At 29.3% G+C, this 25306-nt stretch overlaps 1 protein-coding gene and 1 long non-coding RNA gene across 3 annotated transcripts; one reads left to right on the plus strand and one right to left on the minus strand.

The window, feature by feature from the left end:
* Positions 1 to 5067: 5067 nt before the first annotated feature.
* On the minus strand, positions 5068 to 25114 carry LOC123261858 (putative uncharacterized protein DDB_G0277255). Of its 2 annotated transcripts, XM_044723728.1 has the most exons (12): positions 24885 to 25114; positions 24534 to 24787; positions 24358 to 24443; positions 23989 to 24237; positions 23443 to 23835; positions 23017 to 23329; positions 22331 to 22569; positions 7842 to 8098; positions 7360 to 7423; positions 6055 to 6303; positions 5654 to 5811; positions 5068 to 5539 (listed from the first exon to the last, which is right to left on the minus strand). In XM_044723728.1, exons 7-12 carry the CDS (start codon positions 22535 to 22537, stop codon positions 5227 to 5229), a joined length of 1248 nt encoding a protein of 415 aa, XP_044579663.1. In that variant the 5' UTR covers positions 22538 to 22569; positions 23017 to 23329; positions 23443 to 23835; positions 23989 to 24237; positions 24358 to 24443; positions 24534 to 24787; positions 24885 to 25114; the 3' UTR covers positions 5068 to 5226. The 2 variants fall into 2 exon arrangements, with proteins under 2 accessions (XP_044579663.1, XP_044579662.1); XM_044723727.1 differs by lacking the exons at positions 23443 to 23835; positions 23989 to 24237; positions 24358 to 24443; positions 24534 to 24787; positions 24885 to 25114 and having other exon boundaries at positions 5068 to 5560; positions 5669 to 5811; positions 23017 to 23431.
* Positions 5751 to 9728, plus strand: LOC123261874. Its single transcript, XR_006508796.1, has 4 exons — positions 5751 to 5839; positions 8331 to 8477; positions 8544 to 8719; positions 9128 to 9728. It is a non-coding gene; the product is annotated as an uncharacterized LOC123261874 (long non-coding RNA).
* Positions 25115 to 25306: the final 192 nt, after the last annotated feature.

Below are 25306 nucleotides of genomic sequence, written 5' to 3' on the forward strand. Positions count from 1 at the left end.
TAATAAATAAATTAGTAACAACTAAACTTTTTGGTTTAATTTATTCTTTAGCTAATAGAGAATTAGTATGCTTTCTGTATTTTCATCGTATTTCTATTAGTTTATAAATTATAATTTTATCAAAAAAAATTTTTAATTATCTCATAAACAACGAATTTTTAGCTTCCCGCTAAGAAAATCTCAGATTTTAAAAAATCGGGAAGTTATTGGTTTTACCCCGTTTTACAAAAATCGAGTTTTCATCAGATCTCGACGTTCAAGGATCACAGGAAGCTTCCCTGACTATCCCCGCGAGGGTGTCACTATGTCTGTATGTATGTATGTATGTGTGTGTGTGTGTGTGTGTATGTAAGTATGTAAACCTCTCATAACTTTTGAATGGCTCGACCGATTCGATCGCGGTTGGCACCATTCGAAAGAGCTTGTCCAAACTTAGATTTTGGATACAATTTGGATCGATTCGGACCGATAGATTTCGAAAAATCTAAAAAAAACTAAAAAAAAACTTTTTCAAAAGTGGTTTTTTTGGAATAACTTTCGAACGGCTTTATCGATCAACTCCAAAAACTAATCAGATCTTAACCTTAAAAAACCACGTCGATCGCCGCTAATCCGGTAAAAATCGGTTGATTTGTTCGAGAGATATCGTGCAGGAAAGAAAACCCAAAAAAGTGTTTTTTCGGAATTACTTCGAAATTTCTACTTTGATCAATTCAAACTTAAAGATTTTTCTTAAGGCTTAAAAAACTGCATTCATTCAAAAGTTATTGCGGTTTGAAAACTCAAAAAATAGTGTTTTATCAACCTTCTATCAAACTTTTGAGCTTGAAGAGCTCAAAAGCATATAAAAGTTATCTTTTTGAGCTTGGAGAGCTCAAAACAACATATAAATTGTATTTTTGAGCTCGAAGAGCTCAAAAACATCGTAAATGCAATTTTAAGCGCCCAGGTATGGAATTAGCGGGAAGTTGCAGGGATGGCCTTCAGGGTCAACCGTTTTCCTAATTTTTTTGTAACAATTTTTTAAACAATAGCAGATAAAAATTATTAAAAATCATTTTTAAGTAGCTTCTAATCATAAGAAAACGGATCAAAAATAATATTATAAAAAAAATTTTTCTTTCAATGTTTAATAAAGCTTTATAATTTTTCACCTTATTAAATTACTCAGCGATCAATTTATGATCACTGAATGATCAATTCATGAATACTCAATGACCAATAAATAATTTCCTAGTAAATCACTATTGATTAGCTCATGATCAATAATAGATCCCTCAGTAATCAAGAATAGACCACTTAGTGATCTTTAATTGATCACTCAGTGAAAAAATTTGAGTTTTACGGTTTCTGAGAAAAAAAAACTTCAGTTGATTTCAAGAGATAAACTTTCTAAAGAATTGGAGATAGATATTTTGGCTTTAGTTAATAAAAAATACAGAAACATTGAAAACTATCAATTAATTTGAATTTTTTTTTAATCTACACGTGACCCGAAATAGAAAACTATTTTGTTTTTGAAAAAGATTCAAAAAAATTTAAAACTTTCAATTAATTTTAATTTTTTTTTTACCCTACACGTGATCCAAAATATGAAACTATTTTGGTATTGAAGAGGACTCAAAAAGATTGAAAACTTTCAATTTATTTTAATTTTTTTTAATACAACGCATGATCGGAAATGCGAAACTATTTTGGTATTGAGAAGGATTCAAAAAGATTGAAAACTGTTAATTCATTTGAATCTTTTTTAATCCTACACGTAACCCGAAATTCGACATTATTTTGTTATTGAGGATGATTCAAAAATATTGAAAATGTCAATTCATTTAAATCTTTTTTAATCCAACTCATAACCCGAAATGTGGAACTATTTTGGTATTGAGAAGGATTCAGAAAGATTGAAAACTGTCAATTCATTTGAATCTTTTTCAATCCTACTCGTAACCCGAAAATGCGGAACTTTTTTGTTATTGGACAGGATTCAAAAAGATTAAAAATATCAATTCATTTGAATCTTTTTCAATTCTTTAGGTGTTCAGAAATTCTTATATTATTTTTAGATTCAATATAATTGAAAAGTATTAATTTAATGTTCAGATGAAAAACTTGTGGAATAGGATTTGTTCAAAAGTATTCAATTCTCATCTTTTTCAATACTTTTCAATGAGTATTTTTAATCAGGGGTTATTAGTACTAAAATTATATGCAGTTTGTTGAGTCATAGAAGCTCGTCGAAGACCATTTTTCACTCTATGATCTTCCAATTGTAGAGGATTACAGCACAAATTATATTTTCCAAAATTTTCCATAGCGTAAATATTCACAACGTTGTTTGCTTATTTACAATAAACTTTATACACATATTTCTTTGCAAAAAAATTAGTACAGATTGTGGAGAAAAGACACTAAGAAAATGTGATTAACAACAATACCCTTACTCTTGTTTTGAAATCAAAATGTAAACAAGAGAAATACTTGACCAAAAAATTAGGAAGACGGTTGACCCTGAAGGCCATCCCTACAACTTCCCGCTAATTCCATACTTAGGCGCATAAAATTGCACCAATGACGTTTTTGAGCTCTTCGAGCTCAAAAATACAATTTATGGGTTATTTTGAGCTCTCCAAGCTCAAAGAGATTGTTTTCCTATGCTTTTGAGCTCTTCGAGCTCAAAAGTCTGATAGAGATTTGATGACACTATTTTTTGAATTTTTAAACCGCAATAACTTTTGAATGAATAAACCGATTTTCACGCGGTTGGCAGCATTTGACGCAGTTTTTCAAGCCACACAAAGAATCTTAAACTTTAAATTGATCGCGCTAAAAATTTTGGAGTTATTCCGAAAAAACACTTTTTTCAGTTTTCTTTCGTTCACGATATCTCTCGAACGAATCAACCGATTTTGACCGGACTGGTGGCGATCAACGTGGTTTTTTGAGGTTAAGAGCTGATTAGTTTTTGGAATTGAACCATCAAGCCGTTTAAAAGTTATTCCAAAAAAACCACATTTGAAAAAAATTTTGTTTTCAGTTTTTTTAAGATTTCTCAAAATCTATTGATCTGAATCGGTCCAAATAGTTTTCAAAATCTAAGTTTGGTCAAGCCCTTTCGAATGGCACCAACCGCGATGAAATCGGTCAAGCCGTTCAAAAGTTATAAGCGGTTCACATACTTTCACACACATATACCTACAGACACCGTGACAACCTCGCGGGAAGAGTCAGGGAAGCTTCCTGTGATCTTCAAACGTCGAGATCTGATGAAAACTCGGTTTTTGCAAAACGGGGTGAAAACAATAACTTCCCGATTTTTGAAAATCTTCGATTTTCGTAGCGGGAAGTTAAAAATAATCTACTACAGACTTCCTTACCGACTGTAGTGAACAGTTGGAATCAGTTTCAAGTAACGGAGGCTTTACAATCACAAAAATAAACAAATTTACTATGTAAGATTTGAAGAATTTTCATCATCCAGTGAATCTCGTATTTATAAAGTATTTAAACGTGTAAGGAAATAAATGTGAAATAATAATAATAATCGTTTAGTGTAAATAAAATTTAATAATTATGATGAAAACTGTGTCAATAAGTTATTTATGGTAAATCCTGAGCATAGAATTTTTTTAGAAATTTTTTATTACAAAAAGTTGGAATTTGAAATTTTGAAAAATCGGAAAAAAATGGATCCCATCGATTGCCCATTAAGGGACTAGGCTTAAAAGTTGGGGGATAATTGACAGTTTTTTAGAAAAAATTTTCAAGAAAATCGATCAGTACGTGTTTTTTGGAAATCAACATTTTAAAGTCAAAATTTGAAAATCTTATAGAAATACAGTTTAAAATTTTTTTGATTTTATATCCTAAAAGTGTGTTTAAAAACAAAAATTTTCAAAAAAAAAAAACTTCTCGATTGGCCCACTTCTCCGCAAAGTTACAGACATTTGAAAAAAAGAAAAGCGATTTTTTTCAAAAATTGATATCTCGAAAACGGCTGGGCAAAAAAAATTGAAAAAAATCATGGAGGTCTTTTTCAATGGGTACTATTACATGAAAAATTTTAAAAAAAATCGCAGATGCAAAGGCAGAATGCTATCCGATTTGGCGTGGAATGCCCCTTATATATATTAGGGTGTGCCAAAATGTAACTTCCGTGGAGAACCTTTTAAAATTGGAATTTTGAGTTCCACTTTTAACAGCAGCTGCGTTTGGGCATTTCCTGAGATATTTCGGGTTGAGAGAATTCATTTGATTATATATAGGATTTTTAACAGGAGATTTAATTGGGCACTTCCGGATAAATTTTGAATTTTCACCGGAAATACCCAAACTAAGCTTCTGTTAAAAAATTCTATGAAAATCAAATACATTGTCTCACACCAAAATATCTTAGGAAATGCCCAAACACAGCCTCTGTCAAAAGCGGAACTCAAAATTCCAATTTTAAAAGGTTCTCCACGGGAGTTACATTTTGGCACACCCTAATATATATATATATATATACATACATATATAAATTTTTTAACCAGTGGTATTTTTGGAATTTACTTGACTAATTATGACACATGATAGCAAAATCAGGTGAAAATTTCACCATGAGGACTAATGCAATAGTGAGATTTCTAACAAAATCTACTTAAAAATTAAAAAATGTTAATCTTTCACCTAGTTATGGCCCAAAATGGGGTTAACCCCACTTGTAAGTAATTACCGAATATATGTATTTAAATTTTTAAAAATTTTTATTTTATAAATTTAGATAATAAATAAAAGCGTAATTTTTTTAAAAATTATATACAAATGTTTTACAATAAGCAAGTACAGTTCTCTAAAAATACGCAGTAATATACTTTGTATATTTTTAAATACACTATAAAATATAGATGCCATAAAAAACTACCTTTGGTACAATATTGTTTACAAAAAGAAAAAAGAAAAAGCTTACCAACTAACGACATAGTTTTTTTCTTTGTATCGGTTTTATAATTTAATTTTAATATTAAAATTATATTATCTAGCCGAATATTTAAAATATACATATATAAATATAATTTAAAATTTCTGTGCAAATAACAATATAAAAAAATTAACCAGAATTTTTTTTACGCCATACTTTTATCAAAACGTGTAATTGTCAATTAAATCGAAAAAAAATAATTGGATCAATTAAAAATAATAAAAAATTTTCTTAACAGTAAAATAAATACTTGACAGGCATTTTATAAATTAAATGTAAAAAAAATTTTCGTAGTTTGAAAAGTGCGAGGCCATGAGGTGTTTAGAAGTCAGCGGAGTGGATGGCAAACTCTGCGGCAGTAAATTAGACATTTTAGTGCTGCGAGTCAGTTGGTTTCTTCCACATTCCTGGCTCGCACTTGTAGAACTGTTACTTTTATTGATACTGACATTTCCATTATTTGGGTAATTATGATTATGATTATTTCTATTATTATTATTTACTTTGCATTTTCCGCGCTGACGCAATAACAGGCAGTAAGATGATGTTGATAAATTTGTGTTTGAATTACTGCTATTATTACTATTACTATTATTAATATTACTATTACTATTGTTATTATTATTATTATTATTATTATTATTATTATTATTATTATTATTATTATTATTATTATTATTATTATTATTATTATTATTATTATTATTATTATTATTATTATTATTACTATCATTTAAATGATCGTGAGTCTTTGATTTTTCAGAAGACAAATTTTGCTGGGATAAATGAATTTTATTTTGAAGATGAAGACGTGATAACGCTGCACTTATTGTTGAATCAGAAGCCCACATACTCTGTAATAAAAAAAAAATATTAATAAGTGTAAGTAGTTAATATTAATATTAATTCGATACAATTGATAATGATGAGTCACGCATAAATCTCCAATTTAAATGTCCAATAGTTAGAGTAGTTGTCTAGTTAATTTATGAGTTGCTAGACAATAAAACTACTGCATATATAAATAACTTAATATTTAGTTACTATTGTCATTAATCATTATCATTTTTGTTGTGATTATTTTATGAGTTGTTTACCTTTCTCCTATGTGGGTCGTAGTCTGGATTCCTGCGTATGCGAAGGTGTCTATCGATACTTGTCCACTTCTGCGTTACTTTAAGTGGCGAATCATCGGGGTGTAATTTACGCTGGTATTCTTCACCTTCGCACACTTCGTACAAAGAGAATTGCTCAACTGGCTCCGCTGAATTATAGCAGTTCAGCAGCATTTGAATCAACTCGTCTACTGTTGTCCGCTCTGATATTAATAGGCTCTTGTATTTTGACTAAAAATATAGTTAGATTAATTATTTTTTTATCATTAAAAAATCATTAATGTCAAAATATTTTTAAAGTTTTTTTTTTTATTAATTATTATTTAATTTAATTTTTAATAACATTTTGGATGTCAAAATTTTGATTATTAAATTAATTTATTTATTTAATTATTTATAAAATTTTTAATAATAATAATAATAATAATCAAAATTTAGTTGTGGATTATTATTGTTTAACTATAAAATTAACAATAATAACAACTAGCAACTTTGCAGTCATTATGTGACTGTTGTAATTTGTGAACTTAAAAAAATTAAAATTTTGCTTTATTAAATAATGACTCTTGTTAAATTGCACTGTACTTTCTTAAATATTCACGTTTTTAAAGATATAAGCTCACCCCAATGTTACACTCATCAAGAGCTTACATTTGAGTACCCACATGCATTTTGATATATTTTTCATATATACATTTATATAAATATATAAAATATATGAAAAATTGATATGGGTACTCAAATAAAAGGTCTAGATGAGTGTAATGTCGGGGTGAGCTTATATCTTTAAAAATGTCAATATTTCATAAGATATTTGTTAAATTGCACTGTACTTTCTTAACTATTGAAGTTTTTAAAAATATAAGCTCACCCCGATGATACACTCATCAAGAGCTTTCATTTGAGTACCCACATGCGTTTTGATATATTTTTCATATATAAATATATGAAAAATTGATGTGGGTACTCAAATGAAAGATCTCGATGAGTGCAACATCGAGATTAGATTATATCTTTAAAAATGTCAATAATTCACAAGATAAAAGGTCATTTCTTAATTATGTATCTAGAGATAGAGAATTTTTAAGTGCAGCCTAAATACTTATTATCATAAATTGACTATCGGTAAGAATGATATGAAACCTTGAAAAGGCACAAATTCAAGTCAAGACTTTTACGATGACACTAAATTTCACTTAAAAAACCGATTTCATCAAACGACTATCCTAGACACAAAATATTTCTTATTCTCTTAATAATATAGATAATATTTTTATTTTTACTTACCCCGGACATTAATGCGCTGTCATAAATTTTAACTAATCCTCCACGTCGTGTTTGTAATGAAAATCTATAAATAAAAAAAAATATTATTCATTTACTTTATATATTTTATAAAAATAAAATAATTTAATAAAGAAAAAAAATTTTTGAAAACAAACTACGGTAGTAACGCACTACTTATGTCAATTAATTAAATTAAATTTTTTTGTTAGCCTTAATTATGGAAAATAAGCCAAAATATTTTTCGTAATTAGTATAATTATTTTTTCCTTGACAATGTTATTCTAGTTTGTGAGAAAATAAAATTTTTTTCCAACACAATGACACATTTTTTTCATAATTCAAATAATTACGCTTGTCACAATTATAAAAGAATTCATAACCCAGAATTTCAATGTAACACATATTTATATCTAAATTATTTAATTTAAAAAATAAATTTATAGATATTTTAAGAATAATAATTGTAATGAACAATTACGTACCTAGAATCACCACGTGGATGGCAAGATTGTAGTACGGCAGGTCTAGCATCTTCATCTAACGGTAAAATAGTCCTGACATTAGCTCGCCTGACAGTGACTTCCATGGTCATATAAAATAATCTCGGGTCCCGATGTCTCATTCGATATTTGTTTAATAAATTTTGCACGACTTGATGGCACGTCGTCTCGTACGTTATTGACAGCGTTTTGTATTCGATATCTGGTCTCAGGCAGTTCGCGTACACTTTTATTGTCGTCTGCAACAAGAAAATAATAAAATTATAAGATTTCTTCACACTAATAAATATTAAATACATATTATCATTCAAGGTCTTTTGTTTAGTTAAATTTAAAGAAGCTAAAAATTTTCTGTAGAAACAATACTGATTATAAATTGTTAATTTAATCAAAAAATTTCACATGTGAAAATTTTTAAAAGCATTTTTATTACTGTAATTCATTTGTTGTACAAATTTTTTAAATTGACAGCTGCCAGCTGACCTCAGTATCAAAATAATTACAAAACCTACCGGAGAAATTCGGAACTAATTCAACTGCGATCCGCCATTTTGAGTGCTCATTCTCACTTCGAAATTTATTTTCTCAAGAACATTAAATTACTGGGTGATAAAAACTGTAAGTATTTTTTTTTTTAATATATAAGGTAGTAAAATAAAATGAATAACATTTTCTTTTCATCAGTGAGTGCATAAATATTTTTAAGCTTGTTAATAAAACTGTCACGAAGTAACTTCTTTTGAAGACTACTTTTGGATTTAAAAATAGTAGAGGGCGCCGCGAAGAAATGTTAACAATAAATAACAATTAATGTCAATTGATACGAATATGGGTTTCGGAAAAGAAAATTATTAAATGCAGTAAGTATAAAAGCCATAAAGATTTGAAATATATAGGGATATAAATAAAAGCGGAAACGAGTGATGTGTTGTGGAAGTGTTTTGTTTTATTTAAGCGTAAACATAAAAGGAGTAAAGAGGAAATAGAAAGGAGGAGATTATTGAGGTTATGGTGGTATTAGACATGAAAATTAATTCATCAGATATTTGATAATTTTTTTGATAAATAAATTACGGCAAAAAAAATTTACATGTAGAAATTTTAAGAAATTAAAGATGAATTTTTTTTAAATTAATTTATTTGTTAAATAAAATTAAAGACTGCTAACTTTAATATTCTACATTAGACAGGAGTTTGGAGTTTAGCTCCGTATCTAGTAAGTAGTTATCTAGCTGGATGTTTACTTGTTACTTATATTATTATTTCAGAGCGTACGAGAACAAGGAGCAGAACACGTATTATATGGCGTGGATGTGGATAACAAAATATAAATGAATAAATAGGGATAGGGAGCGATGTTATAATAATACAAGAGAGCACGTGCTCAAGAGCACCAGAGCATATAGCACGTGTGACGGATATCAGCTTCTCATTTTTATCCTATCATACGACGCCCTTTTACTTCGACCCTGCATCATAAGAGTTGACGTGAATATTCATCTGCATCCGACCTTCTGTTATTGGTTTTTAAAAATCTTAATCTGGCATATATAGCCATTAGACTAACCAAGAACACCAGTTTGGTTTATCTTCAGCCATGGGTTAGGAACTTTTCAAAAACAACCTTTACAGCTTCTGTTTTTTTTCTATTTATAAATATTTTATATTTAGTTTTTTGTCTCTGTTTTTTTTTTTTTATAAATTTTTTTCTAAACTATTTTAAAATTTGTGATGCTTTTAAGTAATTGCTGAAAGTGGATTTTTTAGGAATTAAACGTTGACTATTTATAAAAACTTTCTGTCTAATTTTTAATCCCATGAGGTAAATTATTGACTGGTTTAAAAATGTAAATGTTATTTTTGAGGTAATTAGAGAATTTATAAAAATAATATCTAGAATTTTTATCCTCTTTTTCTAGCGATACAAATTTTATTTTTAAAATTATTTTTATCTGAGAATTTGGAGAAGTTATGAAAATTTATAATGCACTGATAGAAGGATTTATTTGTATTAAATAATATTTGTTAATAGCTAACAAATCATTTATTAGAGACCATTTTTTAATATTAAATAAATATTTCTTAGTATTTAAAATGATTTGTTTGTATTTAATAAATCTGATATTCATTTATTAAATATTAATAAATCTTTTTAAATACTAAGAAATATTTGTTAAGGACTAACAAATGGCTTCAAATAAATGATTTGTTAAATATTAACAAATCTTTTTAACTATAAACAAATCCTTCTATCAGTGTGAGACTATCAGAGTAGTAGGAAATTTAATTTCCTGTCCAGTGGTCAAATTAAATAAAATATATATACTTATGCTTATTTAATATATTTCATAATATATGTAGCAATAAATTTAAATTATTATTAATAATAAAAATTTACTTCAAGACCAGTTTTTCAATTCAAGATTTAATATTATCCCGGATTATAACAAAGATATATATTTTTCAGCTGTTATTTACATGAGTTATAAATGCGGAAGAAAGAATTGTGGAAAACCTCATCTTGCAGCTGAGGACAAAAGCTTGAATTTTTCCCGGGCTTTAGTACACGTTAATCTTAGATTATAATAAATCTTAAGTCTCAGGTTGAAAATTCCAAACTATTCATTGTAAGTTCAACTCTCAAATAAGTAACCAAGTTTCAAACTGTTTCTTCACAAAATCATAATATTAAATTTAGAAAATTGTTTATATTTGGTAAAAATTTAAATAATAAAAAAAATGTTTTTTTTTTTTCTCCATAATCTATATTATTAAGAGAATAAGAAAAATTTTGTATCCAGGATAGTCATATGATAAAATCGGTCTTTTTAGAGAAATTTAGTGACATAGTAAAGGTTTTGACTTAAATTTTGACTAGTCAATTTATTATGATAAGTATTTAGGCTGCATTCGAAAATACTCTATCTCTAGATACATAGTTAAGAAAATACCTTGTATCTTGTAAATTATTGACATCTTTAAAGATATAAGCTCACCCCGACATAACACTCATCGAGACCTTTCATTTGAATACCCACATCAATTTTTCATACATTTATATATATTATATATAGGCATGTATGAAAAATATATCAAAATGCATGTGGGTACTCAAATGAAAGCTCTTGATGAGTGTAACATCGAGTTGAGCTTATATCTTTAAAAACCTAAATATTTAAAAAAGTACAGTGCAATTTAACAAAAGTCATTTTTCAATAAAGGAAAATTTTATTTATTTATAGTTCACAAGTCACGGCAGTCACATAGTGACTGTAAGGTTGATAGTTATTAATTTAATTTACAAAGAAGAAAACTTAATTGAGAGTTTACGTATAAAAATCCTATTAAATCTCATTGTGTAGAAGCAACTCAAAACCCATAAAATTCATATCATTATAATTATTAATTAAAAACAATGACTAATAAATAACAACAATGAATTTCTCGGTACTTGATCCCTGAGTTATGATGCCAAGAGTTATGAAATATATGAAAAGAAGGTAAACCGTTAGATTACAGTCTTAAAATCAATTGAAACGCGGATGTGGGATTAAAACAATTGAAAAACCCACAATATATGCATCCATGTTTTTTTTCATAATAATTATTTCATTGCGAAACATAGTAAGTGCATTAATAATGTCTTCCGGATTGACAAATATTGAAATTTGAGCTAAATAAGTTAACAAGCCCATTACTTGTCATTCCAAATTGTTTTTGTGTGCACTTTTTATTAAAATTTTAGATTGCGTGTTACATATTTTTATATGAAAACATAAGTATGTACAATATGCGATATGCGACAGTAAAAATTTTACTCGATGTACGACAACTTGTGACATTATTAGGCTGCGCAAACTGGCCTAAAAAAAAAACTAAATTAGTTCGTGTGAATGGTGAGTTCTCAACGTTTTCCACAATATAAATGTAACTGAGTAAGTGAATAATATTTTTTATATATATATATATACCTACATAAGTTTAAACCGCATATTAAAATAGTTAATTTAATTAGATAATAGCAAGCTGATGCTTTTATTTGATCGCCACTGTCATTAAAGCCGGAGAAGCAGAATAAGAAGAAGAAAGAAGAAATAAAACAGCAAATTGTGCAGGACAATTGTCAAGATAATAAAGTATCTGATAACTGATAATTATAATGATAACATTGGTGACATACAAGCGTCATTAAAAGTAAGCGGAATGTGACTCCAAGTATTTAATTACAACGAAATAAACTAATATAATACAATAAAAATAATTACTTTCAGATCTAATTTTTTTATTTATAAGAAGAAATAAATTTTAGGAGCAAGAAGACAATTAGTTAATAAAATAAGATGCTCGCTTTCACGTTTGCTTTGTATTGTCTTTATGGGGATGTAATAATGACAATGTGAGCAAGTGTTCAAGAGGAACAATGAGACAAGTATATAACTTGAAGGTGTTTAGGTAAATTACGAGAGAGCCTGGGAGATTTTTAGCAAACTAAATTCTAAACTAGGAAATTTACGTTTTTTACCGCTCTCTCTCTCTCTCTCTCCCTCTCTTTCTATTCAATGGATAAGTACAAGTACAATAATATGATACTAAAGTAATATAAAATAATGGAGGCTCTCGGCTCACCGCAAAATATTTCGCACGGAATAAAGTCGCGACTAAATTTTTTTGTTTTATTCTCTGGAAGTAGATAATTAATGAAAAGGGAAAAAGAAACTTTGGCGCAAACTCTCAATTCTTTCTCTAAAATTACTCGTGCGAACAAACGCGTTTTATTTTCTTTCGCGGGAAACTTTTTCGTGGATCGTCAATCAAGAGATTGTCACACGACCCGGTTTACATAATGTCGTTATTTTATTTATTACACTTCCCGGATTTTATTACTATTATTTTAATTAAACATTTCTTCATTATTTAAATTACTATTTTAATTCCTTTACTTTTTTTTTTTTTTTCTAAACTTTGAATTAATAGTATATTACACATCTAGGGCAGTAAAATAAGAAATGTCTCAGATCACATGTAATTGTTGTCCGAGGCGAAGCCGCGGAGCTGCTCGTGGTGTGTATATTATTTTTCTCCTCGACGGAGGCGGAAAGCGGCATTTTCGTTTAGCGCAGCGGGACAAAAGTTGACGCTTTCCGCCCGGAGGTGAGAAAAATTTTTTTTTTCAATTTTTTATTAAAGTTTCAATTTATAATTAGAGTACAGTTATAGTATATTACACATCTAGGGCAGTAAAATAAGAAATGTCTCAGATCACATGTAATTGTTGTCCGAGGCGAAGCCGAGGTCAATAAACATGTGATCTGAGGCTTTCTTATTTACTGCCCGTGGTGTGTATACTATTTTTCTCCTCGACCGAGGCGGAAAGCGGCATTTTCGTTTAGCGCAGCGGGAGGAAAATTGACGCTTTCCGCCCGGAGGTGAGAAAAATTATTTTTTTGCCCTCCGGGCGGAAAGTGGCAACTTTCGTCCCGCTGCGCTAAACTAAGTTGCCGCTTTCCGCCTTCGTCGGACAAAAATTATTTTGTGATGGAAGTTAGAAAAAAAAATTTTTTTTTTACTTCGCATCTCAAACAGTAGCCTCAATTTTTCGTCCAGACTTTCATCAATTAATTTCAATAGAAAGTACTTGGGAAAATTAATTCTATAAATTTTTTGTTAAATTTTTTTTTTTTTTTTTTTTTTTTTTTTATTAATTATTATTTAGAGACGGTTTTAACTGCTGTGGTCATATCGCCGACTTTAACTGTTGGGAGTGGTATGTTGGGGTCTTTTTGGATTGTGTAAATCTTAACCTACGCGGCAAGGGCCGAATATTAACCAAGCTGGTTTCTAAGACCAACTTGGGATTCGAACCCACGCCTGGCCGGTAAGTTAGTCCGAGTTCTCTATAGGCCATGCGCCTTAGACGACTCGGCTAACGTCACCGGTTTTGTTAAAAATTGTTCTAATTATTTTTTAACTTTCTATAAAAAAACTTTTTTTTAATAAAATACTTTTATTTAATTATTAAAAAAACATAAATAAAGCCCTTGTGACATTAAAAGACAACACATGAGAGTTTTAAAAGCCTTGAGGATATCCCCCTTCTTAATTATCTCTCTTCACATATTACATATATATATATATATATATATATATATATATATATATATATATATATATATATATATATATATATATATATATATATATATATAATATATAATATATATATATAAGACTGAACTTAAGAAAATTTTTTTAGCAACGGATCTTTCTTAAACTCAAAGAGACTGTTAGTAAAATTTATATTGCGAAAGAGCCATCTGGTTTCAAGGTTTCCTGCGAGTGTGTATCGTGAAGCAATTGCGTGAAAAACCCGCAGGAGCAGATGCATTACACTGGCATTTTTGCAACGCGGTCAATGACATACCCTGAAAATTTAACCATTATTATCCTTATCAGATCAGTATAATAAAAAATAAAATGTGAATACAAATATTTTTAATATTGTTATTTATCTTAAAATTTATATACTTGATATTTGAATGGAATGCTGAAAAATGTTGATTCTTAACACAACTTTTCATGCTACTTCACTTGCAGGCTCCACCACAATGGGTGCAGACATACTATGTGGTTTTCATTATCTAATTTAATAAAAACCTCGTAAGTAATAATAACAGTGGTGTTTGTAACAACAACGAAAATAGTGGTCGATGGTTTCTCGGTTTCATCAAAAGGCTTTACATCTTCACAAGTAAACCGAGTTGAGTCTTTTACTCGTCAATCCACGGAGGAAGATGAATTGCTGAAGGTAAAGTGAAAAAATTTGTTGAAAAAAGATACCAAAAAAAAGAAAAAAAACCCACAGCTTCCAATCACGCAATATAAAGGTTCTCATTTCAACAATTTCATTCCTGTTACACTTGACTGGGTAACATGATGTTTTATTTTATTAAGTTATGTAGAAAGTTATTTCCTTATTTTAATAGAATTCTTTTCGATAATTATTCGATTAGATAATTATTACCTTTTTTTTATTTTTAATTTACTTTTTTTTTTTTTCAATTAATTAAGTCATTTATTTCTTCATAAAAATTATTAAATTTTAATTTTTTTACAAATTAAAAATTTTTTTTCATATTTCTTCTTTTTAAAAATAAAATTACCTGAAATACCTCCATAAAATTATTTACTCATTAAATAAACTCTTGTTTTTATTTCCAGCATTAATTCCCGTACCGATTCAAGGGCAATCTTGGTAGGACTTTAATACCGACTTATTGACACTTGGTCAAGTGAGATCAACTGTAGGTTAAATGACGTCGTCATCTTCATTTTAAAATTCAAATTAAAATTTTCCAACTAACCACGGAAAGAACAATAACCCACTGTAAATCCTCGTATAGTATACTCCGTGGTATTTGTAGTGAAAAAAAATTTCAGACTATAGTCAATATCCTTCAAAGTATACTAAATTATTTTTGGACTGTACTTAGTGAAGTCTTCGATTTAATCGATTAATTTTTCTGGTTGTATCGCGTAAAACTTCACGGGATATAATCTGAAAAATTATTTCGTGTAAATTAAATTATACTCTGTTGAAATTTAGATTATGCCCACGGTGACTCGCCAATTTTTTTTCTAGCGTCTGCGCACTTATCATTATTATATCTATTATGTATTTTAAATATTAGGTTAGTCAAATATTGTTTTAAATAATTATTACATACATCAAAAACATTTAAGGAGCATTAAAGCACAATTTTTCCGATAATTTGGGGTTAAAAAATTGTTTTTTCTTTTCTTAGACTTTTCGAACTTAAAAATGTTAGGCTAAGAAAAAAACATTTTTACATATCAAAATATATAAATAGTCACACACTCATATAATTCACTAATTATATTTTAATTAATAACCAATATGCTGGTTGACTATAACTCACAAATTATAAACAGCACTTTACGCGCAGGCTCTAGAAAAAACAATGGCGGAGTCACCGTGGGCATAATCCAAATTTCAACCGAGTATAATTTAATTAACACGAAATAATTTTTCAGATTATATCCCGTGAAGTTTTACGCGATATAACCAGAAAAATTAATTGATTAAATCGGAGACTTCACTGAGTACAGTCCAAAAAATAATTTAGTATACTTTGAAGGATATTGACTATAGCCTGAAATTTTTTTTCACTACAAATACCACGGAGTATACTATACGAGGATGTACAGTGGGTTATTGTTCTTTCCGTGACCGCGGTGATCCTCACCCTGATCCTTTTTGTATTTTTTAACCTTTTCCTTCCCTACCTTTTTTTTCAGAGTAAAACAATCATCAGAGTCGGCAGATGTAAGGCAGATTTCCTCCAAAAGAAAAGGACCGGAAAAAAAAAAATATTTTAAGGGCCCGTATGGTGTGTCGTGTGCTAACAAAGCCCATCAAGAACTTTACCGGATGCTCATTCATACGTACGTAAGCGTGCGCTAAACATCCTCATATATAAATATATAAATATATATATATATATATATACAGCATATATATATATATATGCTATATGTATATATATGCATATATATATATATATATATATATATATATAATAACGTGCCACGATGTCGCGCCATCAGTTATTCTCTCGTTTAAAACAATCAACAGAAGTACATCGTATTATATATATGATACGCTTATGTTACATAGCAATTCATAAATATATATCCAGCATTTAAAAGTCCAAGCTGAAAATGGATTGATGTGAGTGGATGGAGGAAGAACCAATTAATATCAGCTAAGCCCATATCCGTCTGTTTTAAATGATCTAGAGTAACAGCGTGTAATATTTATACTTGTCCCTAGGGACCAGTCCTCATAACAATTAACAATTATTTGTCTTACGCCCATGTACCGTCCACGTACAATATAATCTATGGTATCAACCGTAATAACAGTATACTGTTTATGTTATTATTTTATTTAAAGTTTTAACTAACTGAGATCAGCGAAAGGCAAAACTCTTTGATCACCAGCTGTCATTTCCTCTCATCCACCAACCTCTTCACTTTTAAATTTTATTATGCTGGCCTTTTTTTAACAAGTACGTCTATTTTTACTTTCTTTTATTTTTTAGGGCTTGGATAGGTAAAAAGGTCTTCTTGGGTTTTATATTTCATATTTTTCATAGGTGACGATGGAGGACAGAGGCACGTGCTTAAAATTAAGAATCAGGATATTTTTAAAAAGAAACCTTTGTTTAAGGTTTAAATATATCAGTCGCAAGGATTCTTGGTATTTTATATTTTTATATTAAAGAGGTATCTGTGTTATATTTAAAAGTTATCGGACACCTGAAAATTTATATAACTTTTTTTTGTTAAATAATTTACTTTTTTTTTAATTTGTTAAAAAAAATTCTGAAAATTATCAGATGTCATATTGTATTTATTTTTTAAGTCGGAACAAATTAGCGCAAAAAACTGATTTAAATATTGAATATTTTACTATTGAGAAAAAAAAAAAAATTACAAATTTAAATCAAGAAAAATTTTCAATACGGTTCAACTGATGTATAATGTATAAATATAAGCTTTAAGTGAGTGTTTTTAAAGAAGATGTAAATCTTATTGCAGGTATTAAACTCAGAGCTTAACTTGTAAAATAGTAGCTCCTTGGAATGTAATTTAGGGTCTTCTGAGTAGATTACATACACGGGAAGAGAAACCAATTAAGTGCGCATTGTTCATAATTTGATTTATTACACTGTATGAAACTAAATTCCAACGCATTTTTTTAGGTTGCCGGGATTTTTCTTAAAGTTCACAAGTAATATCTAATCCGAACAAAAACAGTTTCACTGTAAAAAAGTCGCGCCAAGTCCACGTTCATAAGACTATTAGGAAAAAAAATTTTTTTTTTTCTTTACAAAAAGATACAAAATAAAAAAATTAAAAAATCCGAGTAACCGATATGATTGTTTATGATTTTCGGAAATTAAAAAAAATTTTATTGTAAATTTAAAAATTAAAAAAAAAATTTTAGAACGTATTTAGTGTGCGCGGTTACAAAATATTTTACTTTTAATGAAATTCGTAAAATCTATTTACTAGGACTTTAAAAAAATTGAAATACACAATGACGCACACCAAGTACGTTCTAAAATTTTTTTTTTAATTTTTAAATTGACAATAAAATTTTTTTTAATTTCCGAAAATCATAAACAATCATATCGGTTACTCGGATTTTTTAATTTTTTTATTTTGTATCTTTTTGTAAAGAAAAAAAAAAAATTTTTTTTCCTAATAGTCTTATGAACGTGGACTTGGCGCGACTTTTTTACAGTGAAACTGTTTTTGTTCGGATTTTAGTATTTTTTGTAATTATAATGAAAATTTACAATTGATAACAACTTAAATCTCGTGTTGACTGCATTTTTTACTGCAAACTATCCCCTTGAAGCTACAGTTTATGTAGATGTAATTCTAGTGCACCCTGGCGGCCATAGATGCAAGCTATGAATCACTTTTTTTTACTGTAGTTGCGTGTCTATAGGAAGGATTACTACACATTTTTATTTTATCTAGTCTGTGGCGCTGATATTCCCCATCGAAAAAAAGTCAGGATCGAAATTTCTGGGCTTACTATAGTTTGTGCTGATAAAATTTAATAATTTTAAGTGAATTAAGTGGTATAATTGATTATAATTAATTAATATCAGTAAAATAAAGTATAAATTAATTTTATAATATATCATTTTGGAAAAAGGAGAACCATATAATTAAATAAAATTTTGCAACCTCGAAATACCGTTCTGCTTACAGTAAACACAGTCGGTAGTCTGGCGCTCCGTTTACAACGGATTTGAACGGAACTTGGCGCCAGATTCTACCGAATCTGTGGATATCTAATCGGTAATTATTGTGTTTAGCTACTGAGCTAAGTTGATGGGCAGCGATGAGTAGAACCATTAAATTAAACGAGGTTTTGAGTGATGAGTCAATAGAGTTGTAATCAAATCTAATGCTAGACTAATCGAAAAATAATAAAGTTATGCACTTGGAAAGTTATCTATCGGTTTCCGCTTAATTCACCGCGTTAGCGGAAAAGAACCATTTAAATACACTTTTTCCATAAATATCTTTGTAAATTGACCTACAATTCCATTGCAATTGATTATTATTAATTGCAATTTTTACGTAATGGTGTTTTTTTTTATAGAATTTTAAAGACTTGTACTGTTATGATAATAATTTGAGCTCAAATCGATCAATAAATTTCAAATTATCACCATTAAAAATTAAAATTCTGCCTAAAATATAAAAGAAAAAAAAAAACAAAAAAATAATAAGAAATCTTTTCTGTAGTAAATTAAATTTTCTATAAAAAACATTCCAAACTTTTTTTTGTATCTTCAATATTTCATTTAGAATTTTAATCTCAAAAATTTCACAATAAAATTCTTGGCTTCAATATTTAAACACCCAATAGCTAAAAAATAATTTTAAAAAATCCCAACATAATTGAAGCGTAAAAGACAAGCCCATTAGGTAAAATAACAACATGTAAACAATAATAGTACGTGTCGTTATAAGAATAGATAAAGAATCTAAAAAAATATTGACATTTATAAACAAAGAAATTTTCTTGTCACGTCGCTTCCTCATGCAATTACCAGGCAAGGGACTTCCGCGGGCTGCTCAGCCGTCCACTTTTAACTTCCGGTGCATGGATTGACTATCCTCTATCTTCTCTACAATTCTACTGCTCCCGATCACATCAGAAGCTCTGTCTCTTTCTGGTGATGGACTGCCCGTACTCCACTCCACTCCACTCGAGTCTTTAGTAACATAACATGGTATGCAGAGTATTAGTATTGCTACATAATACTGCAATGCTACTATACTATAGGTAGTGAAGTAGTTTGATCGTTCCCAGCTGTTGGAGGCCTATCTGTATCTATACTCTTGAGGCCTCACATCCTGGCTACCGCTGCTGGTTGCTGGTTGTTGCACACAACCTGATGGTAGATGGTCTACCAGAGTTGGTTAGTACACTGGTTGATGTACTGATGGTTGACGCGCGTGCGGGCGCCAATGTTAAACGTCCAATTCAGACATCACTTGATTCGAGTACCAGGATCCAGTTTCTCTTTGTTTATTTCCTTTTCCTCTTCGTCATCAGCATTTTACTCATTTTTTTATAATCCTACGTACTATCAAGTACTTTCATCATCATACATCTTCACCCCACTTTTATTCTTCTTCTTCTTTTTGATCTTCTTCTTAGTTGGCGTTCTTCGAAGGACGTTCTCCAGTCCAGTAGGTAATCTTGCTGTACATGAATTTTTTACGGTATATTTGTCGTCGATTTTTTAATAACACTTATATATTTTAATCGGTAATTCCACGTACCGTAAATAACATTATATTTCCTCAATTAAGGAGGTCTTTTCGCCGCCAATGTAAAATAAAAAATATTAGATTATGAGTAAATTTAATTTTTTTCTAATAGTTAAGGTCCTTATTTATCTTATAGTGAGGTTTAAATTATACTTTACCGGACAAATTTTTGAAAAAATAAAATTTTTAAATGTTAGTATTTGTTCAGAGTCTTACGAGAAAATCAGACGTTTGCAGTATTTCTCGAATTATACTATCAGTCATGGATTAGATGAAGTAAAAAAAAACTAAAAATCAGATTTTCGAAATATTCAGGTTTCTTTTTTTGCAATAAAATATATCAGTTACCGAGATATTTATTGAGAAATTAATATTTAAAAATCACAAAAAATTCTCAAGTTACCTACAATAAAATGGAGTCAAAAGATTTGGCACCGTTGCGTAGCGCGCGAGCTTCAGACCATTCAATAAATTCAAACTAAACTTTAACGCGCTTATGTTTTTCATGCATACTTATTAGTTAATTTATTGTTAACAAATTTTCATAATTCATAATTGAAAAATAAAACAATAATTGAAAAATACTAGCATTCCTGCCATGAGACATTAGAATGTTATGGTTTGGTGATTAAACATTTTTAATTAATTTATTTATTTACACTGACTGCAAAAAGTTAAACACGGTTAAGGTTATATTGTTCAAATAAAAATGTAAACAACCGAAATAAAGCGTTGCCAAATCACGGACAGGTTACTAACAGCTGATTTACAACAGTCAAATTAATTTTTATATTTAACTATTTTTTTTTTTAATTTTCAAAATTTCAACGATTAATGCCTCATATACTATTTATTTTTTAATTTTAGGAATTTTTATGGGTTTTGTATTTTAATTTATTGAAAATTTACTACTACAGTTGTTATGACTCAACTGGAGCGAAAGGACTTCCTTAAATATTTCGTAATTAGTTTGTATCGTAATATCGCTCAATCTATAATCACATTCCTCGTTATTATAATTTTATGATTTAAAATTTAATATTTTTTTTGTCTGATGATGTCGAAAAAAATTTATCAAAAATTATAATAATAAATAATTGGAAAAAAAATAAAATTATTATAAATAGTGTTAACATATGAGTGATTTTTGATTTAAAAAAAATAATTGCTAACTCACAATAATTATTTATCTTTATAATTATCGCGTTTATACACAACAGCTTTATCAATGTAATTAGTTTATTAAACTAAGTAATTATTCAATGAAAATATATAATGAGTGAAAATTATAAATGAATATGTTATTTGTATTATATAATGTTTTCAATTCATGGCTCTTTTCCTTTATGTTACTATCTATAATATTAATTACTAACAATTTAAATAAACATTTAGTATTATAAACTGATTCAAATTTAAATATAAATTCAACCAGATAAATTTTAAAATAGATTTATAATTTTCCAAGTTTTCTTCCTCCTGTATAAAATCAATTTTTCTATTTAAGCCGTGAAATTTTTTTTGAAATTGAAGCTACAGATAAAACTTAATTAAAAAATACAAAATCACTAGTTCAATTAAAATTTAATTGTTGTTAAATAATAAAAAGATATGTAAAAGTGATTCTGTAATTTTATGATAATAAAAATGAAGAAATGATTACATTATGAAGCACATATGTTTAAAAGCTACAAGTTAACGAAAACCACCAACGCGATGTAGTCTGTTCTGGGTTCATTAAATTTTTTTACAGATCTGGCGATACACTGTCTGTATTAAATATATATACAAATATATATGTGTATGGATATCCACAACAAGATCAACAGTTGGTCTTCCCACGGCAAATGTGGGCGACAAAAAACGTTGAATTGGCGTAAAACATTACGCCCATAGGACTCAATTGAAAGGTCAGTAAAAAATAATTTATAAATTACAATAAACTGTTTGTTTAAATAATTTCGTAACAAATCTCGCAATCCATTAATTATTTATATACTTGGATCGTAAGTTATTGACCTGTCGACTTAAATCACTATCATAGAGGACATTAAATAAATAATTAAGGACAGTAGCGGACTTACTTGTTGTGACGCGGTATCAGCAGGTGAAAAGCTAGATAGCGCAGTAAGTGGAACGAGAGACGCGCAAGAAGACGCACGTGAGGGTGGTGGAGTATGACTAGGGGTTGGACTTCCGCTTCCGCAGCTACTGGTATCTCCATTGCTGGAGGCCAGACTGACGCTGTCTGATCTTCCTCTCCACGGCGATATCGACACGTGTTTCAGCATCCCTCTTATCTTCTTTCCTCGGAATTCAAGTCCTGCATCCACAAAAATATAATATGATAGCTCTTATCGAATACTTTTTTATATTGTATTATATTACTACCATATAAATATAAATATAAATACTCCGACGTAGTTTGACGCCATGCAAATAATTATCATATCTTCGCGTTTAAAATAAACTGCCACAAAGCTTCTCAGTGTAATTAAAATTATCAATAAAAATAAATACATACATAAAAATTATTATAAAAAAAATAACTTTTAATTTTTTAGTTATTATAATTTAAATTTCTCTAAATAAAAAATTTATGGTTAATACTTTGGTACAATAATCAGAATAATTATACTCAAAATAACAATAGAATAAACAACTCAACCAGACGCATGCAAATGAGCTATTTGAATAAAAATTAATAAAAAGAAGAAAAGTAGACGCACGTGTGTCGATTAAATGAGTAAAAAACCACACCTCGACTCACCTTGCCTCAGACTCTCAATAAATGCACCTTAAATCCGTGTGCAGTTTAAAACTTTTCTTTTAATAATTATTATTCACTTATGCGTAATTCAGGATCTTTCGAAACAAAATGATAATAAAACGAGTCACACTCGGAGTCACCACTGCATCCAAGTACAGTCATCGATAAATAAACCGTGGATTAGTAATAAACTTTTTGGAGTTTTGATTGTTAGTCAGTTCCACTTTACTGTACACTATCCAAATAATTGATTGATTTTGTTAAATTTATTAAAATGAATTTTAATTTGGCATATAAGTGACATGACACTGGACTGGAGAAATTAAAAAATAAATTAATATATCATAATAGTGAAAAGAATTAAAAGCGATACGACATACGAAACGACTGGCAGACCAGCGCAAGCAAGACTGAAGAAAATCATACTTGTATTTAACTCGTGTGGCTCTCCCCTCTCCGGTTTTATTTCATCTTTTCTTCTCTGGTGTTGGGGCTCTCTGTCGTACTCAGGGACCAGCCCACGTCCGGTGTCGGGACAACGAGGAAGAGGGAACGGGGAACGGTGTTATGCGCGACCGCATACGGTGTATGGTGAAGTGTCCATATTCACCATAGGAACATTACAGGGCATGGTGTATTTTTTCCATGGCCATATCCAAGATTGTCAATCGCGGGGGCGTCCTTGTTCCGTGTCACTCTTTTTTATTGTGACGCCGATGAATACAAATACAAATCACCATCCCCGATCTCTTTCTCATGAAATGGGCTTCGCTTTTGTTGCTTCAGCCGGGATCCAATGCACTTTGTGGTGATTGTTGGCTTGTGTAAAAAAAAAGAGATACATATTATTTTTTTTTTGGAGGTATAGGGCCCATGGATAAATATAATAGTGTCCATTGCACCTTACTAATGGATATTATTTACGGTTCGGGTTGCTTTGAGTGCTACCAATGCGTTTCTGCTTCTACTTACATTAGTTTCCTTTTATTTCCTCAGTTCTCAGTCATCTAGATGATATGCCAAGCAGACCTGGCATGGCTCTGTGGCGCACAACTCGGTTGTCGGCTAACATCTCCGATTCAGATGAAGAATCGACGCCTTTGAATTTCATATATTTGCTACAGTACATTCTTATATCGAGGATTATTCTATCTCGGTTATGAACAATGAACCACTTGTGTTATTTTATCAAGGGATTTGTGTATTTTTACATTTTTTTGACTAGAAAAAAAATATTTGATTTATTTAGAGCTCTGAAGAAATATACCCATTCTTCATTTCTTCTTATAAGAATATTTTATAATTAAAATAAATTATTTTTTAAAATAAACTTTAAAGTACCTGCTATATTTTTTTTCATATTGATAAATTAAAAAGTCTCTTTAAAATAAAAATCGCTTTCTTCGACCTTCCAAGTGCGCGTAACCCTTGAAAAAAATAAAATAAAAAAATGAGAGTATCAAATGATAAAGGAGATACGGTAAATAAATTGAGGTTTTGAAATCATGATAACTTACAGAGTATTTGTAGTGTATATTAGAGTGATGATGGGCTGCTCGTGGGAGTTTTGGAAATGGTTTGTCGGCTGGGATCTGGGAATATCGCGGTCCAGTATAAAGTATAACCAGCGAACCGGCTGTGGGTCCCATGGTGTTGCGTTACTTTCCCACAGGCTACAAGCAACACCAACATCAACAACACTACACACTTTGTAGAGAGAGCACCACGGCGACGTACAACTTTCACGGATGCCAAAGTCCTTCGTGTGTACCTGTATACGCATTACCAAATATACACCGTATTATGCCCACATACGTGCGTATAATAAATATTGTATAGACATATATAATAATATTATATGTACTTACTTACTTACTTACGTCCGTATCGATCGCCCACATCCACCTGTGCAGACACAGACCAACACAAGGCCGCTTGTTACGCATGTTAATGCCCCGGACACTTGTTTTCATTTACGTTGATACTCAACTTGTGGTCCTGTTTAGAAAAAAAATTAATATGGATTAATATGATATAAATATAATATGGTATGTCATCTTGTAAGGTGATACATTCTTGTTCACTCGAGTGGATCGATACTAATACCTACATAGTAATATTACTATTATAATAATAATAATAATAATAATAATAATAATAAATTAAAAAATTATTATTATTATTATTATTATTATTATTATTATTTTAACACATTAATTTTATTAATCAAAATTTGATTATTAACACTAATTGATTTTTTTGTATAAATAATAATAATAAATTTTTTAAA

The sequence above is a fragment of the Cotesia glomerata genome, linkage group LG3 (genome assembly GCF_020080835.1).
Source record: "Cotesia glomerata isolate CgM1 linkage group LG3, MPM_Cglom_v2.3, whole genome shotgun sequence".
NCBI lineage: Eukaryota > Metazoa > Arthropoda > Insecta > Hymenoptera > Braconidae > Cotesia > Cotesia glomerata.